The 20,162-nt window shown below is 37.1% G+C and overlaps 2 protein-coding genes across 5 annotated transcripts; both read left to right on the forward strand.

Moving 5' to 3' along the window:
- Nucleotides 1-7,830: 7,830 nt before the first annotated feature.
- On the forward strand, nucleotides 7,831-16,250 carry LOC103930967 (probable serine protease EDA2). 4 transcript variants are annotated; one of them, XM_048588913.1, is made up of 16 exons: nucleotides 7,833-8,184; nucleotides 8,465-8,565; nucleotides 8,681-8,795; nucleotides 8,896-9,141; nucleotides 11,034-11,387; nucleotides 11,481-11,636; nucleotides 11,743-11,925; nucleotides 12,041-12,157; nucleotides 12,279-12,332; nucleotides 12,416-12,487; nucleotides 12,907-13,112; nucleotides 13,232-13,326; nucleotides 13,604-13,678; nucleotides 14,015-14,098; nucleotides 14,320-14,589; nucleotides 16,114-16,250. In XM_048588913.1, the coding sequence occupies exons 1-15, from the start codon at nucleotides 8,092-8,094 to the stop codon at nucleotides 14,433-14,435; spliced, it is 2,067 nt and encodes a 688-aa protein (XP_048444870.1). In that variant the 5' UTR covers nucleotides 7,833-8,091; the 3' UTR covers nucleotides 14,436-14,589; nucleotides 16,114-16,250. The 4 variants fall into 4 exon arrangements, with proteins under 4 accessions (XP_048444862.1, XP_048444870.1, XP_048444856.1 ...); XM_048588899.1 differs by having other exon boundaries at nucleotides 7,834-8,184; nucleotides 8,465-8,561; XM_048588905.1 differs by lacking the exon at nucleotides 16,114-16,250 and having other exon boundaries at nucleotides 7,831-8,184; nucleotides 8,465-8,561; nucleotides 8,903-9,141; nucleotides 14,320-14,485.
- LOC103966729 (probable serine protease EDA2) lies at nucleotides 15,668-18,711 on the forward strand. The gene is made up of 11 exons (XM_009379929.3): nucleotides 15,668-16,015; nucleotides 16,114-16,269; nucleotides 16,359-16,541; nucleotides 16,664-16,780; nucleotides 16,896-16,949; nucleotides 17,033-17,104; nucleotides 17,407-17,612; nucleotides 17,736-17,830; nucleotides 18,100-18,174; nucleotides 18,294-18,377; nucleotides 18,596-18,711. Exons 1-11 carry the CDS (start codon nucleotides 15,686-15,688, stop codon nucleotides 18,709-18,711), a joined length of 1,488 nt encoding a protein of 495 aa, XP_009378204.1. The 5' UTR covers nucleotides 15,668-15,685.
- Nucleotides 18,712-20,162: the final 1,451 nt, after the last annotated feature.

Consider the following 20,162-nt stretch of genomic DNA (forward strand, 5'->3'; position numbering starts at 1 on the left):
GAGGAATATATCTGGAACGGTAAGTGATAAAAATTTTGTGTAAACTTGAAATAACAGTTCAACTATAATGGTCAAGGGAAAAATATAAAAACAAGGATTTCCCTCCTCATAATCTTCAGTGCTCAACGTGATTGAATATACTATATTATTTTTAAGAAAACCAAGAAACCAAGTGCAATGCAATCTTAGGATTTAGGACCAACCAAAAATTGTGAACTTTGTTTCGGCAAAGTAATTTTGTAATCAAACTTTTAGCAAGACAACTAAAGTTTAAAATTTAAAACAATTAAGTAATGGAATCATTAAACGAAACCTAACACTAATAATCTAAAAGTATCGTGATAGGCCCTAAATCAAGAAAAAAAAAACGTTTTAAATTGATTAGAATGGCTAGCACACCTTAAAAACAAATAAAACTTAACCATTATGCTGTTTTTGCAAAGTAAAAATATAAAAAGAACATCACATAAAGATATAGTATATCGATACTAAAGGGCAAAAATTGTGAAGGAAAAAAAACCACCTCGATAGACCAACCAAAAATTATATTCCACTACTAAAGGGCAAAAATTGAAGGAAAGGAGAATGGATATAGGTATAGTATATTGATAAAGTAATTATAACTCCAAAAAATGAGGATGCTGACAAGCTTAATAAAATGATCATCGATAAATTTTCAGGGACTGAACATATCTTATACTCTTTCAATTCTGTTGAGGATGATGTGAGAAATTTGTATCAACAAGAGTTTTTGAATTCAATCTCACCTGGTGGAATGACCCCCTCATCAGTTAACTTTGAAAAAGGTGCCCCAATAATGCTTTTAAGAAATATCGATCCGAAGATGGGATTGTGCAATGGTACAAGACTGGCTTGCCATGGAGCTTACAATAATCTAATTGATGTTGAAATCTTATCTAGACAATTTGCTGGAACTAGAGTGTTTTTAACAAGAATCTCTTTAAAGACCACAGAAAGCGCAGGACTCCCATTTGAAATGATGAGAAAACAATTTCCAGTGAAATTGAGTTTTGCACTAACCATAAATAAATCACAAGGGCAAACAATACCAAATGTGGGTATTTATCTACCAGATCACGTATTCAGTCATGGACAATTGTACGTGGCCCTATCAAGAGGAGTATCAGCGTCTACAACAAAAGTCTTGGTAAAGAAAGGAGAATTACACTGGTCATGAAGGAGTCTTCACAAAGAATGTTTTGTATAAAGATATTTTGCTTCCCTCGAATTCAACATAAGGTTATATTCTTTCTTTTAATGTTTAATTCCTTTTTTCAACTTTTAATGCAATTCAATTACAAATAATGCTAATATTTGATTTTAACCAAACGCATTAAATTTTCAACAGGACTGCGATATGAGTTCATAATATGTTTTGTTGTCAAGTGTATCAAGGTTAATTGAAGTTCTTGGATTATTTTTATACTTTTTAGTTAGCTTTTAGTTGCAACTAAATTATAAGGATATTCTCTGTTATTTATTACCTTTTTTTTTTTTCACAAATTCTAGATAACTACTTTAAATTATTTCCTGTATTATTAGAGATGATAATCGTCTTTATTTTATGTTTCTATACATTTGACCAATCCTTGCATAGAAATGCATCTAAAATGTGTAAGTCGAGCGTAGCGTGCCGTGATAAAAAAATGTCTTTTGCACGCACGTGATGTGAGATCCCACATCGCCCAGGAGAATGATCATTATATGTATATTTTCATCTCTACCTAGCACGAGACCTTTTGGGAGCTCACTGGCTTCGGGTTCCATCAAAACTCTGAAGTTAAGCGAGTAGCGCACGAGAGCAATCCCATGATGGGTGACCCACTGGGAAGTTGCTTGTGAGTTCCCAAAAACAAAACCGTGAGGGAATGGTAAGCCCAAAGCGGACAATATCGTGCTACGATGGTGGAGTGGACCTAGGAAGTGGTCCCCCCGGGCCAAAATGTGACAATTTGGTATCAAAGCCTAACCCTGACCGCGTGTGTACCGACGAGGACGTCGGGCCCCTAAGGAGGGTGGATTGTGACATTCCACATCGCCCAGGGGAGTGATACTTATATGTATATTCTCATCCCTACCTAGCACGAGACCTTTTGAGAGCTCACTAACTTCGGGTTCCATCAAAACTCCGAAGTTAAGCGAGTAGCGCGCAAGAGCAATCCCATGATGTGTGACCCACTGGGAAGTTGCTCGTGAGTTCCCAAAAACAAAACTGTGAGGAAATAGTAAGCCCAAAGCGGACAATATCGTGCTACGGTGGTGGAGTGGGCCCAAGAAGTGGTCCCCCTGGGCGGGGATGTGACACGTGAGCATGTGCAGAAAAGCTAGTAATATATAAAGCCAGAGCCCCACTTTGGGGTCACGGCTTCGACCAAAAACAATAGGACAAAATTACCCTTTAACCAAAAAATTCAAAAAGAGACCAATATAATATATCAAATAATGCATGGGTAATTTGATCATTATAAAATATAATATATATATATATATATATATATATATATATATATAAAATGGGAAGAGAGAAAAGAATAGAAAAAAGGAAAGATGAGTGAAAGTTGATGGTGCCCATGTGAAGGGGAAAGAAAAATATAATAAAAAATTTTAAGATGCGTGTATAATAATGTAATTAAACAAGTTGTCAAATGATTAATTTTTTTTTAACAAATGATATTATCTACACTAAGGAAAATGAGGTGGGTTTAGCTTCACAATGGGCTAGCAATAATGTGATTCAATCAGTTGTTTATTAAATATTATTTTCTTTATAAATAAATAAATAAAAAGTATTTCGCACACGGATATTAATGTGATTAAATTAATTGTCAAATGATTTTTTTTATTTTTTTTTAAAAAGCAAACGATATTATCAAGGGAACTTTAACGAAAAGCTTCTGGTACTGTTCATTTTAATGAAAAACCATATTTTTACATTAAAAGCCAATCCTAGTACTATTCACTTTACCTTTATTTTGTCCTTATCGTTAAAACTCAAAGTTTTCAAGCATTTTTCATTAGTTTTCCTTATTATCTACACTAGAGGGGGTGGGCTTAGCCTTACAATGGACTAGCAATAATGTGATTCAATCAATTGTTTATTAAATATTATTTTCTCTACTCTTAATGTAAATTCTATAGAAACCGATTTTATTATGTGAATTCAACTGCTTTAATTGGTTTATAAGGGATTTCTTCTAGCATGATCTAAAATTATTCATTTACTTCAAATATTTGACTTTTATTTTGTCAATTTATGCATATAAATACATTTAAAACGTGTAAGTCGTACGTAACACACCATGATCCAAAATCTTCTAAGAGGAATGCTAGTTTACTAGAAACTCAATGTTCCCCATGTCAGATATCCAACTGGTAGCTAAGAAAAGACCAAGATCCTCTTTGTAGGTGTCACATCCCCGCCTAGGCACCACCACAACACGATATTGTCCGCTTTGGACTTACCATTCTCTCAAGGTTTTGTTTTTGGGAACTCATGAGCAACTTCCCCCTGGGTCACCCATCATGGGATTGCTCTACCCCCCTTCTCACTTAACTTCGAAGTTCCTACGAAACCCGAAGCCAGTGAGCTCCCAAAAGGCCTCGTGCTAGGTAAGAATGGGAATATACATTTAAGGATCACTCCCCTAGGCGATGTGGGATGTCACAGTAGGGATCTGGAAATGAATGAATCATGTCCGTTTAATACGTATCGTGCGGTCAATTTTCATTAAATACTATTTATATTCAATTTTAAATAAAAAATTTAAAATAATTTCTCACCGCATGATTTATGATGAACGGACACGATTGATTGATCATTTGAATCCCCACAAAGAGAATTCAAAGAAAATCCTATTCCACTCAGAAATCTCCATCACCCTCCATCGAAACTCAGCCCCACCTCCCGTTTTCTCAAAACTTGTGGCGGAGTTGCAATCTTTCAGCTTTCTCAAGTTCCAAATAGAGAAAGAGTTTGAGTTTGAGCTTCAGCTAACAAATTGACAAGTCCCCAACGATTTCTTTTTATTGAAAATGGACTTTAAACTATTGAAACATAATTTTCTCCGCATAAATCCATATAAATTTTTTATTCGAAAAAAATTCAGTGGCTAGATTCACATAATTAAATTTATTAATTATATTTAACTTTATACATTATACAATTTTTTAATGCTTGAAATACCTCTATCTGAATGTGTGATGAACACAATTAGTTCCATGCAAATGATAAGGAGATTAATGATTTTAAAAAACAAAAAGAAAATATTAATGTTATAAATTCATTGCTTACAATATAAAAAGTTAAACGTGCCTAATAGCTATGAGACCATCTCCAATGGTTGGGTTAAAAGCCGAATATTTTAGCCCTGAAAATTTAGTTTTTAGTCCTGAAACAGTTTTTCTGTGACATCCCACATCACCCAGGGGTGTGATCCTTAAATGTATATTCTCATCTCTACCTAGCACGAGGCCTTTTGGGAGCTCACTGGCTTCGGGTTCCATGGGAACTCCGAAGTTAAGCAAGAAGAGGGCTAGAGCAATCCCATGATGGGTGACCCACTAGGAAGTTGCTCATGAGTTCCTAAAAACAAAACCGTGAGGGCGTGGTCGGGGTCCAAAGCGGACAATATCGTGCTACAGTGGTGGAGTGGGCCCGGGAAGTGGTCCCCCCGGGCCAGGATGTGACAATTTGGTATCAGAGCCTAACCCTGGTTGTGGTGTGCCAACGAGGACGTTGGGCCCCTAAGGGGGTGGATTGTGACATCCCACATCACCCAGAGGTGTGATCCTTAAATGTACATTCTCATCTCTACCTAGCACAAGGCCTTTTGGGAGCTCACTGGCTTCGGGTTCCATGGGAACTCTGAAGTTAAGCGAGAAGAGGGCTAGAGCAATCCCATGATGGGTGACCCACTGGGAAGTTGCTTGTGAGTTCCCAAAAACAAAATCGTGAGGGCGTGGTCGGGGCCCAAAGCGGACAATATTGTGCTACGGTGGTGGAGTGGGCCGGGAAGTGGTCCCCCCCGGGCCGGGATGTGACATTTTCTGCTTCAACTGTTCTAGCCTAAAATTTTAGCCTGGGATTATTAAAGAATGAACTTAGACTATTTTTTTTGTTAAATAAATATGTAGACTATCGTAATTTAATTTTATGAACATTTTAATCTAAAAAAATTTAAATTCCAATAAATATTGGATAGAGTTTACTCCGATTTCTGGGCTACATTTTGGGGGAAATTTGGCCCAAATTTTCCCCTTGGGTTGGAGGGGGTTTGGGGGAAAATTTTGGAGGGTAATTTGACTTTTAGCCCACCATTGGAGTTGGTTTGATAACACATGCGCAATAAGTTACCTAAAAAATAAATAAATGTTACAAAAATCATTTTTTGCATATAAACCTGGGTAAATTATTTTTAAACACACATGTATATACTAATAAAAAAATGTTTAATGTATGTAAAATTTCATGCAAAATAAGTTATTTACAAAATAAAGAAATATTATGTGAAATGTTTAATATACATAAATTATTTGCACATAAAACAATGACACATGCGCTACTTAGTACTACAGTCTAATAGTATTTCTCTCCACTTATAAGTGAGAGGTTTTACATTCGATTCTCTTCAAAGGCGAAGTCAAAACCACATTATTATAGCAAACCCTTTGTAAGGTTTCGCCTACTCCCCCACCTTTTTAGTGTAAAAAGTAAATACTATCATTTGCTCAAAAAAAAAAGAAAAAGACAATGACACATGCATAATAATTTACTTACTGATCATAAATAAATTTATATATAGGTAAATCAATTAGTACAAAAATGGACATTATTTAATTCAAAGTTAATTTATCCATAGTTTAAGTAAAATATAAACGAAGTATGTGCATATCAAAAATTTACAATTATCTTAGTCACTCTTATAAAAGACCAAAATTTTTTACACCAACAAATAGTACACCTATTAATTAAATTTTAAAATGTTAGACTGCTTTAAAAAAAAGGAAGATGGAAGCAATGTTTAAGTGTTATTCTCATTCTAGTGTCTTATTTCTCCACCCACTTTTTAATGAAAATTTTAATTATAAGTTTGTCTATTTGTAAAATGACTAATAAGAACCTTAAAATATTTGTAATAAAAATAGGTTGGGGGTAAAAAGGTAACATGAGCCCTACTTGTATTCGGTTTTGGAAGAAATGGATAATATGTAACCCAAATTCACAAAAAAAGACATTAAAGATGAGGATAGAAGAAATTCTGAAAAGAGTTATGATGATTGCATATTAATGATAGGTATTGGAGTGCATAATTGCATTAAGAGGGACATTCATTTGCTTATAGATTATCGTCGGATGAGACTTCATTGTTGGAAAAATAGTATTTTAATTTTTTAAGATGATGGTGGGTGGGAAAAGAGCATATTAGAGGTTATTTTAGGAATAATAGTGAGTGAGGAAATAGCATTTCAATTTTTTTTTCAACTTTTTTGTGTGGATGAGATTATAATGTGAGTGGAAAAATAGGACATATGGTGGGTCTAGTAGCTCTATAAAAAATCCTTGAAGCTACTTAGTACTACGGTTTAGTGGTATTCCTTTTTACTTGTAAGTAAGATGTCTTAGGTTCGATTCTCGTCAAAGACAAATTTGAATGACATTATTGCTAACCCATTATGAGGTTAAGCCACCCATCTCTTAGTATAGATAATATCATTTGTTAAAAAAAAATCAACAAAATTCATCATTGTTATAGATAATAATATGATTTGTTACTATAGTCAGAAAGTTGTGACTTAAATTGTAAATAATTTGTAACAGTAAGTTACTTTCTTGTCCACATGTCAACAAATTTGAATTTTGAGTTTTATTTAAATGTTTAATGATATATGGATTTATGTTGGAAGAAACAAAAGTTAAAAAGGCTTATCTCTAAAGAATCTTTTATTTTATTTTATGACATTATCTGCTCTATTGAAATTTGTTTATCAAATTGGGATATGTTATTCATACATCTCATTTTATTTTTTACACACCTTTTGTTAATTTCTATCCGTTGATTTTCTTCAATTCATCTGATCTGACGGTTGAAAATTAGAAGGATATGTAAAAAGTAAAACGGGGTGTGTGAATATCACACTCATCAAATTTCATATATTTTATCTTACATATTATATATGTATATATTGTATAATTAAGAAGTCTTTAGGGAGGAATTTCTATTTTTTTATAAAAAAGTTGATTAGTTGTTGGGTTTACACCACATCGAATTTTAATGATTCAAACCGTTTCTTTTCAAGTTGCACCTCATAGATCATTCTTGCAAAATATGAGCTAGATCGGAAATATTTGAAGCATTTAATTGAGTTCAAAGAAATTGACGAACACTTTATTCTCTAAGAAACAATGAAATTTCAACGTGATAATTAAATAGGCAAATAATTTCGAATTAAATTAAATTTGTGTAAAGATGATCTACGAATCGAAACTTACAAAATTAACAGTTTGTATCATTGAAATCCAACATGAGTGGGCCCTACAACTAGCCCTCGTTTCTATCCAAAAGTGGGGATCCCTTTGGATAAAGGGGCTGTGTATAATTGTATATTTGTTTGTTATATATATATATATATATATTTTGTTTTTTTTTAACAAATGATATTGTTTTCACTAAAGGGGTGAGAAGTAGACTAGCAATAATGTGATTCAAATTCGTCTTTGATGATAATCAAAACTAAGTACGCTCACTTATAAGTGAAGAAAAATATTACTAACGGTAGTAATAAATGGTTTGTCGTTTATAATTTATGTTATTATTCTTTTGGCTTCTGGAATCTCCCCAACAAAAACCAAACACAACCCACTTTTATCTCTGTTCCAATCCTTTTCTTGTTTAGTTCTCCCCTTCATTATTGACTTCTCCAAACTCAACCAAATCGATCTTGCTGAATTGGGTTCGCTGAAAGTTTCATACTTTTATGTCTTCTGGATTGGACTGGATTGGATTGGATTGTGAGCATTTGAGCTGTGGTTGGATAGAAGAAATATGAGAGCGGTGAAAGGGAATAGTAATTATGCGAACACTTTGTGACTCCTGTGAAAGCGCTGCCGCAATCGTGTTTTGCGCTGCCGACGAGGCTGCTCTTTGCCGCGCCTGTGATGAGAAGGTATGACCTTTTTTACCATTTTGCTGTTAAATTTTCCAAAGTGTTTTATTATTTATTTTTTTTTTTTACAGTGCCCAATTTGCAGTTTCACATTAGTTTGTTGAATTGTTAGTTGCTTCCATGTTTAACTAATGTGAGGTAAGCAAATGTGGGTTAAGTCAGTTGGACCGCCTTTTTCGCGTAGATTCAGAATAGTTTGGAATTTACATTTGTTTTCATGTTTCTATATTCTCTGTACGGCTTGTATTCGAGATGCTTTAAACTGTTGATCCGGTGGCAGGTTCATATGTGCAATAAGCTTGCTAGCCGGCATGTTCGGGTCGGTCTTGCAACTCCCAGTGAAGTTCCCCGCTGCGACATTTGTGAAAATGCACCTGGTATGCAGACCTATTTTTCGATTCTATCGATTCCCTGCTGATATATGTCTTAATGTTGTTTGAAAGAAAGAAAACAAAAATAACGACGCTTGTTCTATCTTCTTGGAAACTACTTGTAGCTTCTTTTATTGCGAGATCGATGGAAGTTCCCTCTGTTTGCAATGTGATTTGATTGTTCATGTTGGAGGCAAAAGAATGCATGGAAGATATCTTGTACTGAGACAAAGAGTTGAGGTGGGTTTGTTGATCCTACTTAATAAGAATTGGATTATTTTATTTTTACCTTGGTGTTGCGGATGACTTAAATGTTTTACACTGTTTGGTTGTTTCGTAGTTTCCAGGAGATAAACCTGGTAATATTGAGGACCCGGCTTCCCAACCCACTGATCCAGGCGAGACCAGAAGAATACAACAACCCCATCCACCTAGAATGACAATTGGAGAGAACCTGCAAAATCGTCGGGTGTCTCCTATTCGTGCTTCAGATGCCAATGCTGATGCGCATGTAAAGATGGATAAAAAATTGATTGATTTGAACATGAAGCCTCATCGGATGCATGGACAAGCTTCAAACAAGGAGGTTAGAGTGCTTTCATTATTTAGTACTGTCGGTTTGATCCTAGCTCTGTTTTTGTTTTAGCATGTGTCTCAACCCTGCAAATGGAACTTTGTCACTTTCGTATGGAATGGTTCCCATCTGTAACTGTAATTCACTTGTGGGGGGGGAACATTTTCACAAGCCTGCGTCATAGTTGCTTATTAGGGACGTGAGCAAAGTGGTTAATAAACTGCAAAAGTTTGTAATGTATGTGCAGCTAAACTAAGAACACAAGTCGGTTTACTTCGTAAGCTAAGAAATTGAAGCGGGAAAGGCAGTTAAAATAGGAACTGCTAAGTTGAGAATTGCCATCTTTGTGTCTGAGAAGAAAAGAGTTTGCATTTTCTATATATCTATTTGCATTTCACAAATGTATAATAGACACAGCTTGTACTCAAGTCCGTCTTTCGGATATCATGAGAGCAATACGTGGTCATTAGAGAAATGACACTTCTGTGTTTTTGTGTCGATTATCCGATTTTGGTTACTCACACTTCAAGTTATCATTGTTCTACAACCTTGCGCATAGCTCAACAGAACACATTCTCTCTATTGATACTTGAATCACTTGAACTAGATCAGTGCATAATCTGTTGGCTTTTCGTATTAATCAGGACTAGTATCGGCGTATCTGGAAGCATCGGCTGGCGCAGATTACGTCACTAGCTAGTCGCAAAAAGGGTGCTTCCTGTATACCTTTCTTGTATTGCTGCTTCGCGTAAAACTGTAAAATGGGCATTTGATCATTATGTAGTTTAGTTGTGCAGAGGATATAATAGTAAAAAAGTATCCATAACTTTGCTTCAAATGAAAACATATTTTTGCGAGTGCTTCACTTGTATATGGAAAAATCGAGGACCTTCTTGTAATCGATCTGAAATTTAAGAGTTTTAAAAGTACTTGTTCAATTCTGAGAAAAAACGGTTTGAATAACATTATTCAACGTTATTTTTATTCAGAAGTACACTTGTTTGGTATGGTTGACCCTAGAAATTACAGAGCATACATGGCATGCTAATCGAGTCATTACTAAGCTAATTACATCCTTTTGTTGATGGGGCATGTTAGCTCGCGACCAATCTCGGTCGGACGGGTATAATAGGTGTGGTGGTGTGGTGTCGAACCTATCGTTGACTTCTGCACTGAGCAACTACGATGAAGGAAGGAACACTCTCAGCCTAGGGTTTTCGAACCTCAAGACAAGGTTATTCAATACACTACTAAGTTCATAGTCTTCCACATTAGGTTTATCAGCTTCGACTATATTTGTGAAAATATAGGTGCACAGAATTCGTATCAAGCTGTACAGGCAAAGATACTCAAAGGAGATGAATGTCTTTATAGTGAATGTCATTCGGTTGTCTAAATGTCAAACTCTGAAGTGCACCTGGGAGTAATAAATCATAGGACGCCTCATTTTGTTGAAAAGCTAATGAAGTGACCTCGTTCAGCGATAGAATCAAAGACTCATTGTCGACACCAACGGAACTCGAAGCAGTGTTAATCTAAACTTAAAATGTTCTTAGGTTGTTTGATTTTACGGTTCCAGTGACTTTAATCCAAATTGAATATGTTTTTGGTTCCCAACACAGTATTGTTAATCTAAACTGAAGATGTGTTGACAAACGGTGAGGAATATTAGTATTTTTGTCAGAGTGCAAGAAAGTCTTGCGCAGAACGAAGATTTTTGCGTAGAGCGTTGAGTTGAAAAGCTTTCTACGTCACAGAACCACTTCCCATTTATAGGGGTTGATTTTGTGATGACCAAAATTTCAAAAAAAAAAAATAGTCCGCTATTTACTGCTGACGTGCCAATATTGTATGTGAACACCTGCACAGCATGCATGACTGCTAGTTGCTGCAAACTTTCACAGACCAGCCACCAGTGCACCTCCGCCAATCAACCATCCCGAATTTCAATGCCGACGTCGTCTTCGTTCTCGCTCTTGCTAACGACGATGCTTTGGACGCTCGCTTCTGCCTTTATGAATCCCCGAACTTTTCTTCAGCTGGGGAGCTCTTCCGGAGCCAGAGGCACTGGCAATTACTTGACGACGGAGGAGTTCTGGTTTGATCAGACTCTCGACCACTTCTCGCCCTACGACCGCAGCAAATTCCCGCAGCGCTACTACGAATTTCTCAACTACTTCATAACGCCTGACGGACCCATTTTTCTCAGAATTTGCGGAGAAGCCGCGTGCAGCGGCATTGCTAACGATTACCTTAGTGTAAGTTCTAATTTTTCAAATTTTTGTGGAAAATTTGTGAATTTGGAAGAAAGATTGAAATTTTGGGAATTTAATTGAAGCCACATTGTGCAGGTGTTGGCTAAGAAGTTTGGGGCAGCTGTGGTTTCGCCTGAGCATCGATACTATGGAAAAAGTTCTCCCTTCAAATCACATACATCGGAGAATTTGAGGTACTTGTCATCCAAGCAAGCTCTTTTCGATTTGGCAGTTTTTCGTGAGTTTTACCAGGCAAGCGCCATTTGTGAAATTTATGAATTTGTTGGAGATATTTTACCCAAATAAGCCTGTGATTTACAGTTTTCTTTTATATTTTATTTTGTGTGATTATTTGTAGAATTCGTTAAATGTGAAGCTGAACAAGACCAAGGGTGAAAATCCATGGTTTGTGTTTGGTGTTTCGTATGCGGGAGCTCTTAGTGCATGGTTTCGGGTTAAATTCCCACATTTGACATGTGGAAGTGTTGCAAGTTCGGCAGTTGTTGAAGCTGTTTATGAATTCACTGAATTTGACCAGCAGGTGATCACTGTGTTAATTTGGCATTTTCGCCTTTAAGATGAAAGAATGAGATTGTAGTTTTTTTGTCTCTTCTTTAGACCTCTTTTCACTTAACTACAACACTCTCCGAATGCAGGTTGGTGAGTCTGCAGGTCCACAATGTAAAGCTGCATTGCAAGAAACTAAAAGTCTTGTTGAACAAAGGCTTTCTACTAACCGGAAAGCAGTGAAGGCATTGTTTGGTGCAACGCAGGTTGGATTTTTCATCCTTTCTAGTCACCATTTGCAAACATGATGTACTTTAAAGCACAATCAAGATTCTCGCCCATAGGAGTTTCTTCTTGACTTCTCGCCTTGCATTAGTCTTTGTGCAGCTTGATATTGATGGTGATTTTATGTATTTTCTGGCGGATGCTGCTGGTACAGCGGTAAATGTTACTTCTTTCTTAGTTTTGTCACTCAGTTTACACTTTGTCAAACTAGTGGTGATTATTCGTTTAATAATTTGCAGTTTCAATCAGGAATTCCAGATAAGTTATGCTCCCCTCTTGTTCAAGCAAAGACAAATGAAGAGGATTTGGTGGTATGTTCCTCTTCATACCTTTCCATTTGGTTCTTTAATTGAAATAATCTTGGTCCACTGTGCTCTCTATGTAATCACAGAGTTATGTTCTATAATTAGCCCTCGGTTACTGAGCTTGTCTTACGGGCAACATGTTTACCCTGCATTGTCCAAATAAATAACCCCTTTGTGTCAAATCTCAAACTTCGACTTAGCAGTAGTATGAAAATTTCATGCGATTTCCTCTGGTATTCATAGTGTATGCTGTATAATATTTTCATTTTAAACTTCAGTGAAAGTAAGAATGATGGATAAAAAAAACTATTTCGTAACTTGAAAGCCGCCGTGCCAATAATCGTGGTTCTTGGACTTAACTTTATGAAGATGCCTATATCAAGTTTCTTTATGTTTCTAATGGCAAAAACTTAATCCTCTTGCAGGAAACATATGCTAAATACGTTAAAGATCATTATCTGGGAAGTTTTGGCGTTGATGTCGAAACATATAATCAGAAGCACTTGAAGAATACTGCTGTTAGTGAGGGCAGTTCTGATCGATTGTGGTGGTTCCAAGTTTGTACTGAAGTTGCATATTTTCAGGTGGCACCTGCAACTGATAGCATCCGGTCTCCCAAAATTGACACAAGGCATGTTTCTGAAAATATTTTTAATCTAAGTACGATTTTTCTGTTATCTTTTTCTACAGACCATAGAATGTTTGGTAGCTTCTGTATGCATCTCTGATTCATAGTTTAAATTGTTGCAGATACCATTTGGACCTTTGCAAGAATGTTTTCGGAAAGGGCATCTATCCTGATGTTGTTGCAACAAATCTATACTATGGAGGCAAAAAAATTGCAGGTCAAGGACATTGATCTCTCTTTGCCTATCTATATGTTTTCCTCATAATTGCATATTAATATTTCAATAGCATAAGTTCTATCTACGCTTTCATCTTGGCCCTCAACCTTACCCCTTCTCCTCCGGCCTTGCTGTCTACCAGAAAACCCCTAATAGCTGAAAGCATTTCTTACTACCAGATATGGCATCATTTATTTAATTTTTTTGGTCAAAAGCATCATTTATTCATTTCTTGATTAGCATTCATTCACATGATCCTATGAAAACGAATCTGCAGGTTCAAAAATAGTTTTTACAAATGGTTCACAGGATCCCTGGCGTCATGCATCCAAACAGACTTCATCTCCAGATAGTGAGTATCAGATTTCTCACATAAGAAGTCTCACTATTGATGTCCTATGCATTGATGTGAAAATATTCGAACTATATTGTTTGTATCAGGTTTTATATTCCACACCAAATTGTAGACAGTCGTTTGTACCACAAAAACTTTCGGTCGATAGTTACATATGCAGTTTAAAACTTGTATTCTAATGATATTGCATGTCTACCGTGCCCTTACGACTTACATTGAACTATTATGCAAAATCGTTTTATAAGGGATAAAACACACTTTCACTAGATTTCCATATTTTTAGATCTTCCTAAATTGTCGTTTAAATCATTTTTGTTGTGAATAAACTTTCAGTGCCTTCCTATGTCATCTCTTGCCATAATTGTGGCCATGGAACTGATTTGAGAGGATGTCCTCAGTTTCCCTTTCCCCCTAAAGGTATGTTTTGTTTGTGTGTGTGTGTGCGCGTGTTTTTTATTTGTCTGGAATTCTAGTTTGATAGTGGAAGTGTTTGTCTGCTTATTGTTTGTGAATGGCGTTAAAGTGCGTCAAAGTTGGATAATTTGAATCCGAACATGATTTTCATGGATGGCTGGCTGTGCTTGATAGTTTCCATGTTGACGATGTTATATTTACTAGGGTTTATGATTGTGTTTCAGGCAATTCCCAGAACTGCAGCAACCCTGATGCAGTCAACAAAGTAAGGCAACAAATTGTGGAACTTATTGGCGTGTGGCTTTCTGAATGCCAAGACACTGGTAGGAGTTACATGTAATGCGTATTTATCTGATGCGGGGAACTAGTTCTACAACAACAGCAGCCGCCTATTCTTGTGCCGGATGCCGATGCCGATGGACGTGTAAAAGTGGATACTAAATTGATTGCTTTGAACGTGAAGCCTCATCGGATGACAAGCTTCAGACAAAGAGGTTAGAGTGTGTTTAGTACCATCTGCTTGATCCTGGGTCTGTTTTGATTATAGCATGTATCTCAACCCTGCAATGTTTGACAATTTGATCAAAACTTGATTTTTAGGTCTTCTTTTAAAGATTGGCTCTGAAAAAAATAACTAAATTATATTTTTTTTAAGTCATCTAATGGTTATCCAATAAATAAATGAATTATGTTTTTCGATTAAACACTAAACTTATGGCAACGCTAGTCGAATTGTTATTGATTTCTGATTTGGTTAATTTTGTGCAAAATTAATCTTTAAGGGTTACTTAGAGAATAGACGATTTTTGAGTATAAAGTAACATTGCATAATCGTTTTCCAAAAAAAAAAAAAAAATTAGAAAGAAAAAGTCCGATTAACAAGGATGGTAACGTGCCCACCTAAAGTATTTGGATTTTCAAGGTAATATGTTCGTGACACTGATTACGTCTTGTCTTTCGTTTTCGTTGATGTTTTTTTTTCGTGGGTTTAGGTTTCGTCTTTCGATTGTATTTTTCTATTTTCACATTTTAGTATTTAATAAAATTCGGAGATAGAGGACGGGGATGGTTGATCTATTAGGAAGTGAGCTCTGACTATTCATTCTAAGTAGGAAAGAAGTAGCCTACTTTGTAGTAGATGGTTGATTCCGAGATCTTGGTTCTTTTTTACTGTCTTGCGTGGATTTAGAAAATAAAGCTATTATTATGGTCCAGTGACGAAATCTTATACGGAGTTTGACTCGCCTAATCCACTACCGTCCTTAAAAAAATAAAAAAAGATATTCCAAACAAATGATACACAACAAAAAGTGACTCTTGTACAAGCACTTCCAAAAAAGTGATTGATTCCAATTTTTGTTCTTAGTATCCACACGAGACAACAGAATCAGAGTCAGCAGCCCACAAGAAGGCCCACCAAATTTTGGTCTGGTCCCTAATCCCTCCGTAACTGTACAAACCGGCCCCGGTCTAAATAAACCAAAACGAAATCTAATTAAAATCAAGGACAGTAACGGATTGCTGCACTTGTTTTTTCTGTTGAGACTTTGACAGACCGACCACCGGCCGCGTATCAACCACCCGATTCCGATGACGCGACTTCCGATGAAGACGTCGTTTTCGTTCTCATTCTCCTTCTTCTTCACGATGATGCTCTGGGCGCCGCTCTCTTATGGCTTTGTGAATCCCCGAATACTTCTTCAGCTGGAGAGCTCGTCGGGAAGCGGCGGCGGCAAGTACTTGACGAAGGAGGAGCTTTGGTTCGATCAGACAATCGACCACTTCTCGCCGTACGACCGCCGCAAATTCCCGCAGCGATACTACGAATTTCTCGACTACTTTAGACCTTCCGACGGACCCATTTTCCTCAAAATTTGCGGAGAATCCTCGTGCGGCGGCATCTCCAACGACTATCTGAGTGCAAGTCCTTGTTTTTCTTGAAATTTTTGTTGTAAAAGTTGTAAATTTGGAAGAAAAATCGAAAATTTTGGAGATTTTATTGAATTGTCTATGTGCAGGTGTTGGCTAAGAAGTTTGGGGCAGCTATCGTTTCTCCCGAGCATCGATACTATGGAAAGAGCTCTCCTTTCAAATCTCATACGACACAGAATTTGAAGTATTTGTCATCCAAGCAAGCGCTTTTCGATTTGGCGGCATTTCGTGAATTTTATCAGGCAAGAAATTGCTGAATTTGCTGCCTTGAATTAAAAAGTTTACCCAATTGAGCTTGGAATTTACTGGCTTTGTTGTTGTGATTGTTTAGAATTGGTTAAATGTGAAGCTGAATAGAACCAAGGGTGACAATCCGTGGTTCGTGTTTGGTGTTTCTTACTCGGGAGCTCTTAGTGCGTGGTTTCGTGTTAAGTTTCCGCATTTGACATGTGGAAGTCTTGCAAGTTCTGCAGTTGTGGAAGCGATTTATGATTTCACTGAATTTGACCAGCAGGTGTCTTATCACTCTGTTAATTTGGCCTTTTTCTCTTTGCCCTTAGGACGAGAATGAAATTGTAGTTTCTGTCTCTACTTTCAATCTTTTTTCGCTTAACTACAATCCCCTCCAAAATGCAGATTGGTGAGTCTGCAGGTCCACAATGTAAAGCTGCACTTCAAGAAACTACTCGCATCGTTGAACAAAGTCTTACAACTAATGGAAAAGCAATAAGGGCGTTGTTTGGTGCAAGCCAGGTTGGAATTTCACACTTTGCACCCACCATTTGTAAATCATGAGTCCAGTTCCCACCGGTAGGATTTTTTTTTTTTTTTCACTTGTCACTTGCATATTGACCAAGTCTGTGTGCAGCTTGATATTGATGGTGACTTCATGTATTTTCTGGCGGATGCTGCTGTTATAGCGGTAAAAGTTACTTTTTTCTTAGTTTTGTCACTCTGCTTTCAGTTTATCAAATTATTGATGTTTATTTTCTTGACACTTTGCAGTTTCAGTATGGAAATCCCGATAAATTATGCTCACCTCTTGTTCAAGCAAAGACGAATGGAGAGGATTTGGTGGTATGTTTCTCTTCTTTTCATTCCATTTGGTTCTTTAATTGAAGCAAGCTTGGTCCACAGTTGTGTTCTATAATTATCCTCAGTACTAGATTTTTTTTTTTCGTCAACATGTTTACAGTAATTGTAGTCAACCTTCCAGTGTCAAAATGAATTACCCGTTATGCACATATATCTCTGTGTTTTAACTTGTAAGAAGTGCCACTAATTCTGGTCCATGGGCTTTTTAAGCTTCATGAAGTTACCTTTGTTAATTTTCTGTAGTTGTCTAATGTTTCTAATCGAATATAGTAATCTTCTTGCAGGAAGCGTATGCCAAATACGTTAAAGATTTTTACCTTGGTACTTTTGGCGTTGACGTTGATACATATAACAAGAAACACTTGAAGAACACTGCTGTTAGTGAGGGCAGTTCTGATCGGTTGTGGTGGTTCCAAGTTTGTACTGAAGTTGCATATTTTCAGGTGGCGCCTGCAAATGATAGCATCAGGTCTTCAAAAGTTGACACAAGGTATTTTTCTGGAAATGTCTGTTTTATGGATACTATTTTGTTTATTATTTCTACTTACCCTTTTCCTGTGTAGTTCAACTTTATAGCTCTTGTATGCATCTCTGATTCACAGTATTGTCGCAGATACCATGAAGACCTTTGCAAAAATGTTTTTGGAGACGGCATCTATCCTGACGTTGTTGCAACAAACTTATACTATGGAGGCACAAAAATTGCAGGTAAAAACATTGATCGCTCTTTCCCTATTTATATGTTTTATCTTCCCCGGTTATTATATATCAATTTAAGTAGCATATTTTCTATTTACCATTTCATATTGGCTCTTAACCTTAGCCCACCTATCGCCAGAGACTGGTACTTACTAAGAGCATCTGTTTTACTAGCGCAGATATGGCATCGTTTGTTCATTTTCATGTTTTTTCTACATTAAACCACATCAGTGTATCAATCAGTGATTTACATGACCTTACGAAAAATGAATCTGCAGGTTCAAAAATAGTTTTTACAAATGGCTCACAGGATCCCTGGCGTCATGCATCCAAACAAACTTCATCTCCAGATAGTGAGTATCACATTGCTTCGATGAGAAGTTTGATAAATGATATCCTATGCATTGATGTGAAAAATATTCAAACTATGTTGTTAGATCTTTCTAAATTCTCGTTTTTGTATAACTATCAGTGCCTTCATACGTCATATCTTGCCATAACTGTGGCCATGGAACTGATTTGAGAGGATGCCCTCAGTCTCCTTTAACCCTTGAAGGTATGTATTGTTAGTGTAACTCTGCAACCTTAGTGACACATATTAGCTTCTGATGAAAAGCTTCCTAATTTCGGTGGCCATCAGAAGTTTTCCAAGTTTGTAAAGGGCTTTAAGTGTGTCCCTCAAATTAGTTGGAATCCGAACAATATTTTCATGGACGGCGGTGCTTGTTGACCAGTTTTTTGTGCTTGCTATAGAATTTACGACTTGTATTTCAGGCAATTCCCAGAACTGCAGCAACCCTGATGCAGTCAACAAAGTAAGGCAACAAATTGTTGAACACATTGACTTGTGGCTGTCGGAATGCCAAGAAACTGGTAGGAATTACATGTAATATATTTATCTGACGTTGGAACTATGTGTATACTAATCTTAATCTCACGTTGTACCTTCTCAACAGATGTTTGATTATTAATCTACGACGGATATCCCCGTATGTACACAGATCATGTTCTAGGTGTACAGTTGTTCTCTTCTTCCTCGTGTACATAACAAGACAATCCATTGAAACATTACAAGCACGTACGTTTTTTTTTTTTTATATCGATGCTTTTGTAATCCACATTTGGGTTCATTCAAAACCGCTTTGGTAATCCGTTGTATTGATCTTAGGATGCTTATTTCATGTTGAATGGAAAATATGCGACATTTTATTTTTACATATTCAATGATTCGTAGTTTTACATTTTTGCCCATCTTGGCCTCTTCTTCCTCCTCCTCTTGGTCCAACGAATCTAACAGTGTTGTTTTCATTGTTTTGGTCCATCCTCCTCCGTGCTATCGTTCTCGACCTTCATACTTTTGAGGAAATTGACGAGGCCATGAAGAGCAACGTCAACGTATGAGCTCCTGAGCAACCCTGGTGAGGGCTGACTTCTGTTCTCTATCAACCCTTCAATTTCTCCAGAGGTAGTTGTCGTTACTGTCATGAACACCAAGGTTGTTAGCGGCTAAGATGTTGAACCCAGTCGGAGTGCAATGCGACATGTGAATGTGCACGTTCATTCGACCCGGACGCAACAATGCCTGGTCAAGATGGTCCTTGGTGGTTCGTGGTGAAGTTCGGTAGCCCTGAGAGTGTCAACTGCAATCGACTCATAAAAGATGCAAACGAGTACTGAACTTGTCGTTAGGGCTGTTGATACGTCATTTGCTCCTCCTCGAATTGCCGCTTCTGCATTTCCAGACTGCAATCGATATCCTCCATCACCAAAGTTGCCGTAAACACTGGTGAGCTCCAAGTCACACACATCGAACTTGACTTAATTTGTCATGGCCTCGATCAAGCTCAATTTTCAAGTGCCTGGAGGACCATCAAGTAAGGGCTGATCTTGGTCCGGTGGTAGAGCTCAGCGGCGTCATAGACGTGGTTTGGGGACATGCCAGAGTGCTTGTCAACGTCGAGAGTGAGGTGGGAGGAGAGTCAGAGTGGAGCTGGTGAGGGACGAGTTCGTTGGCCATGGAGAGGACAAGCATCACGGAGGCTGCTAAGGAGGCGTCAGCAGAGAAGAGGTTGGATGCTGCGCTGGTGCCTCTTTGACAGTAAACACTGGTCAACTCTCTGTGTTAGACTCTAAAAACTACTACACATACATGTCACACAGGCCTAATAGCTAATAGGTTGAATGCGAAGCGTGCCAACTCGTTGACCGAACTCGGTTGGTGAGTAAATCAATGCGGTGCTGGTGTCGAATGCGTTGATGACTTCTTTTATCTGAGCGATCACAACCTAGAAAAGTTTGGATGCGTCACTAGGTCTCTTCAAAATTCCAATTATCTGCCTTT

Source organism: the organism of the source record quoted next, unplaced genomic scaffold (assembly GCF_019419815.1).
Source record: "Pyrus x bretschneideri cultivar Hongxiangsu unplaced genomic scaffold, Pyrus_bretschneideri_v1 Contig1, whole genome shotgun sequence".
Taxonomy (NCBI): domain Eukaryota; kingdom Viridiplantae; phylum Streptophyta; class Magnoliopsida; order Rosales; family Rosaceae; genus Pyrus; species Pyrus x bretschneideri.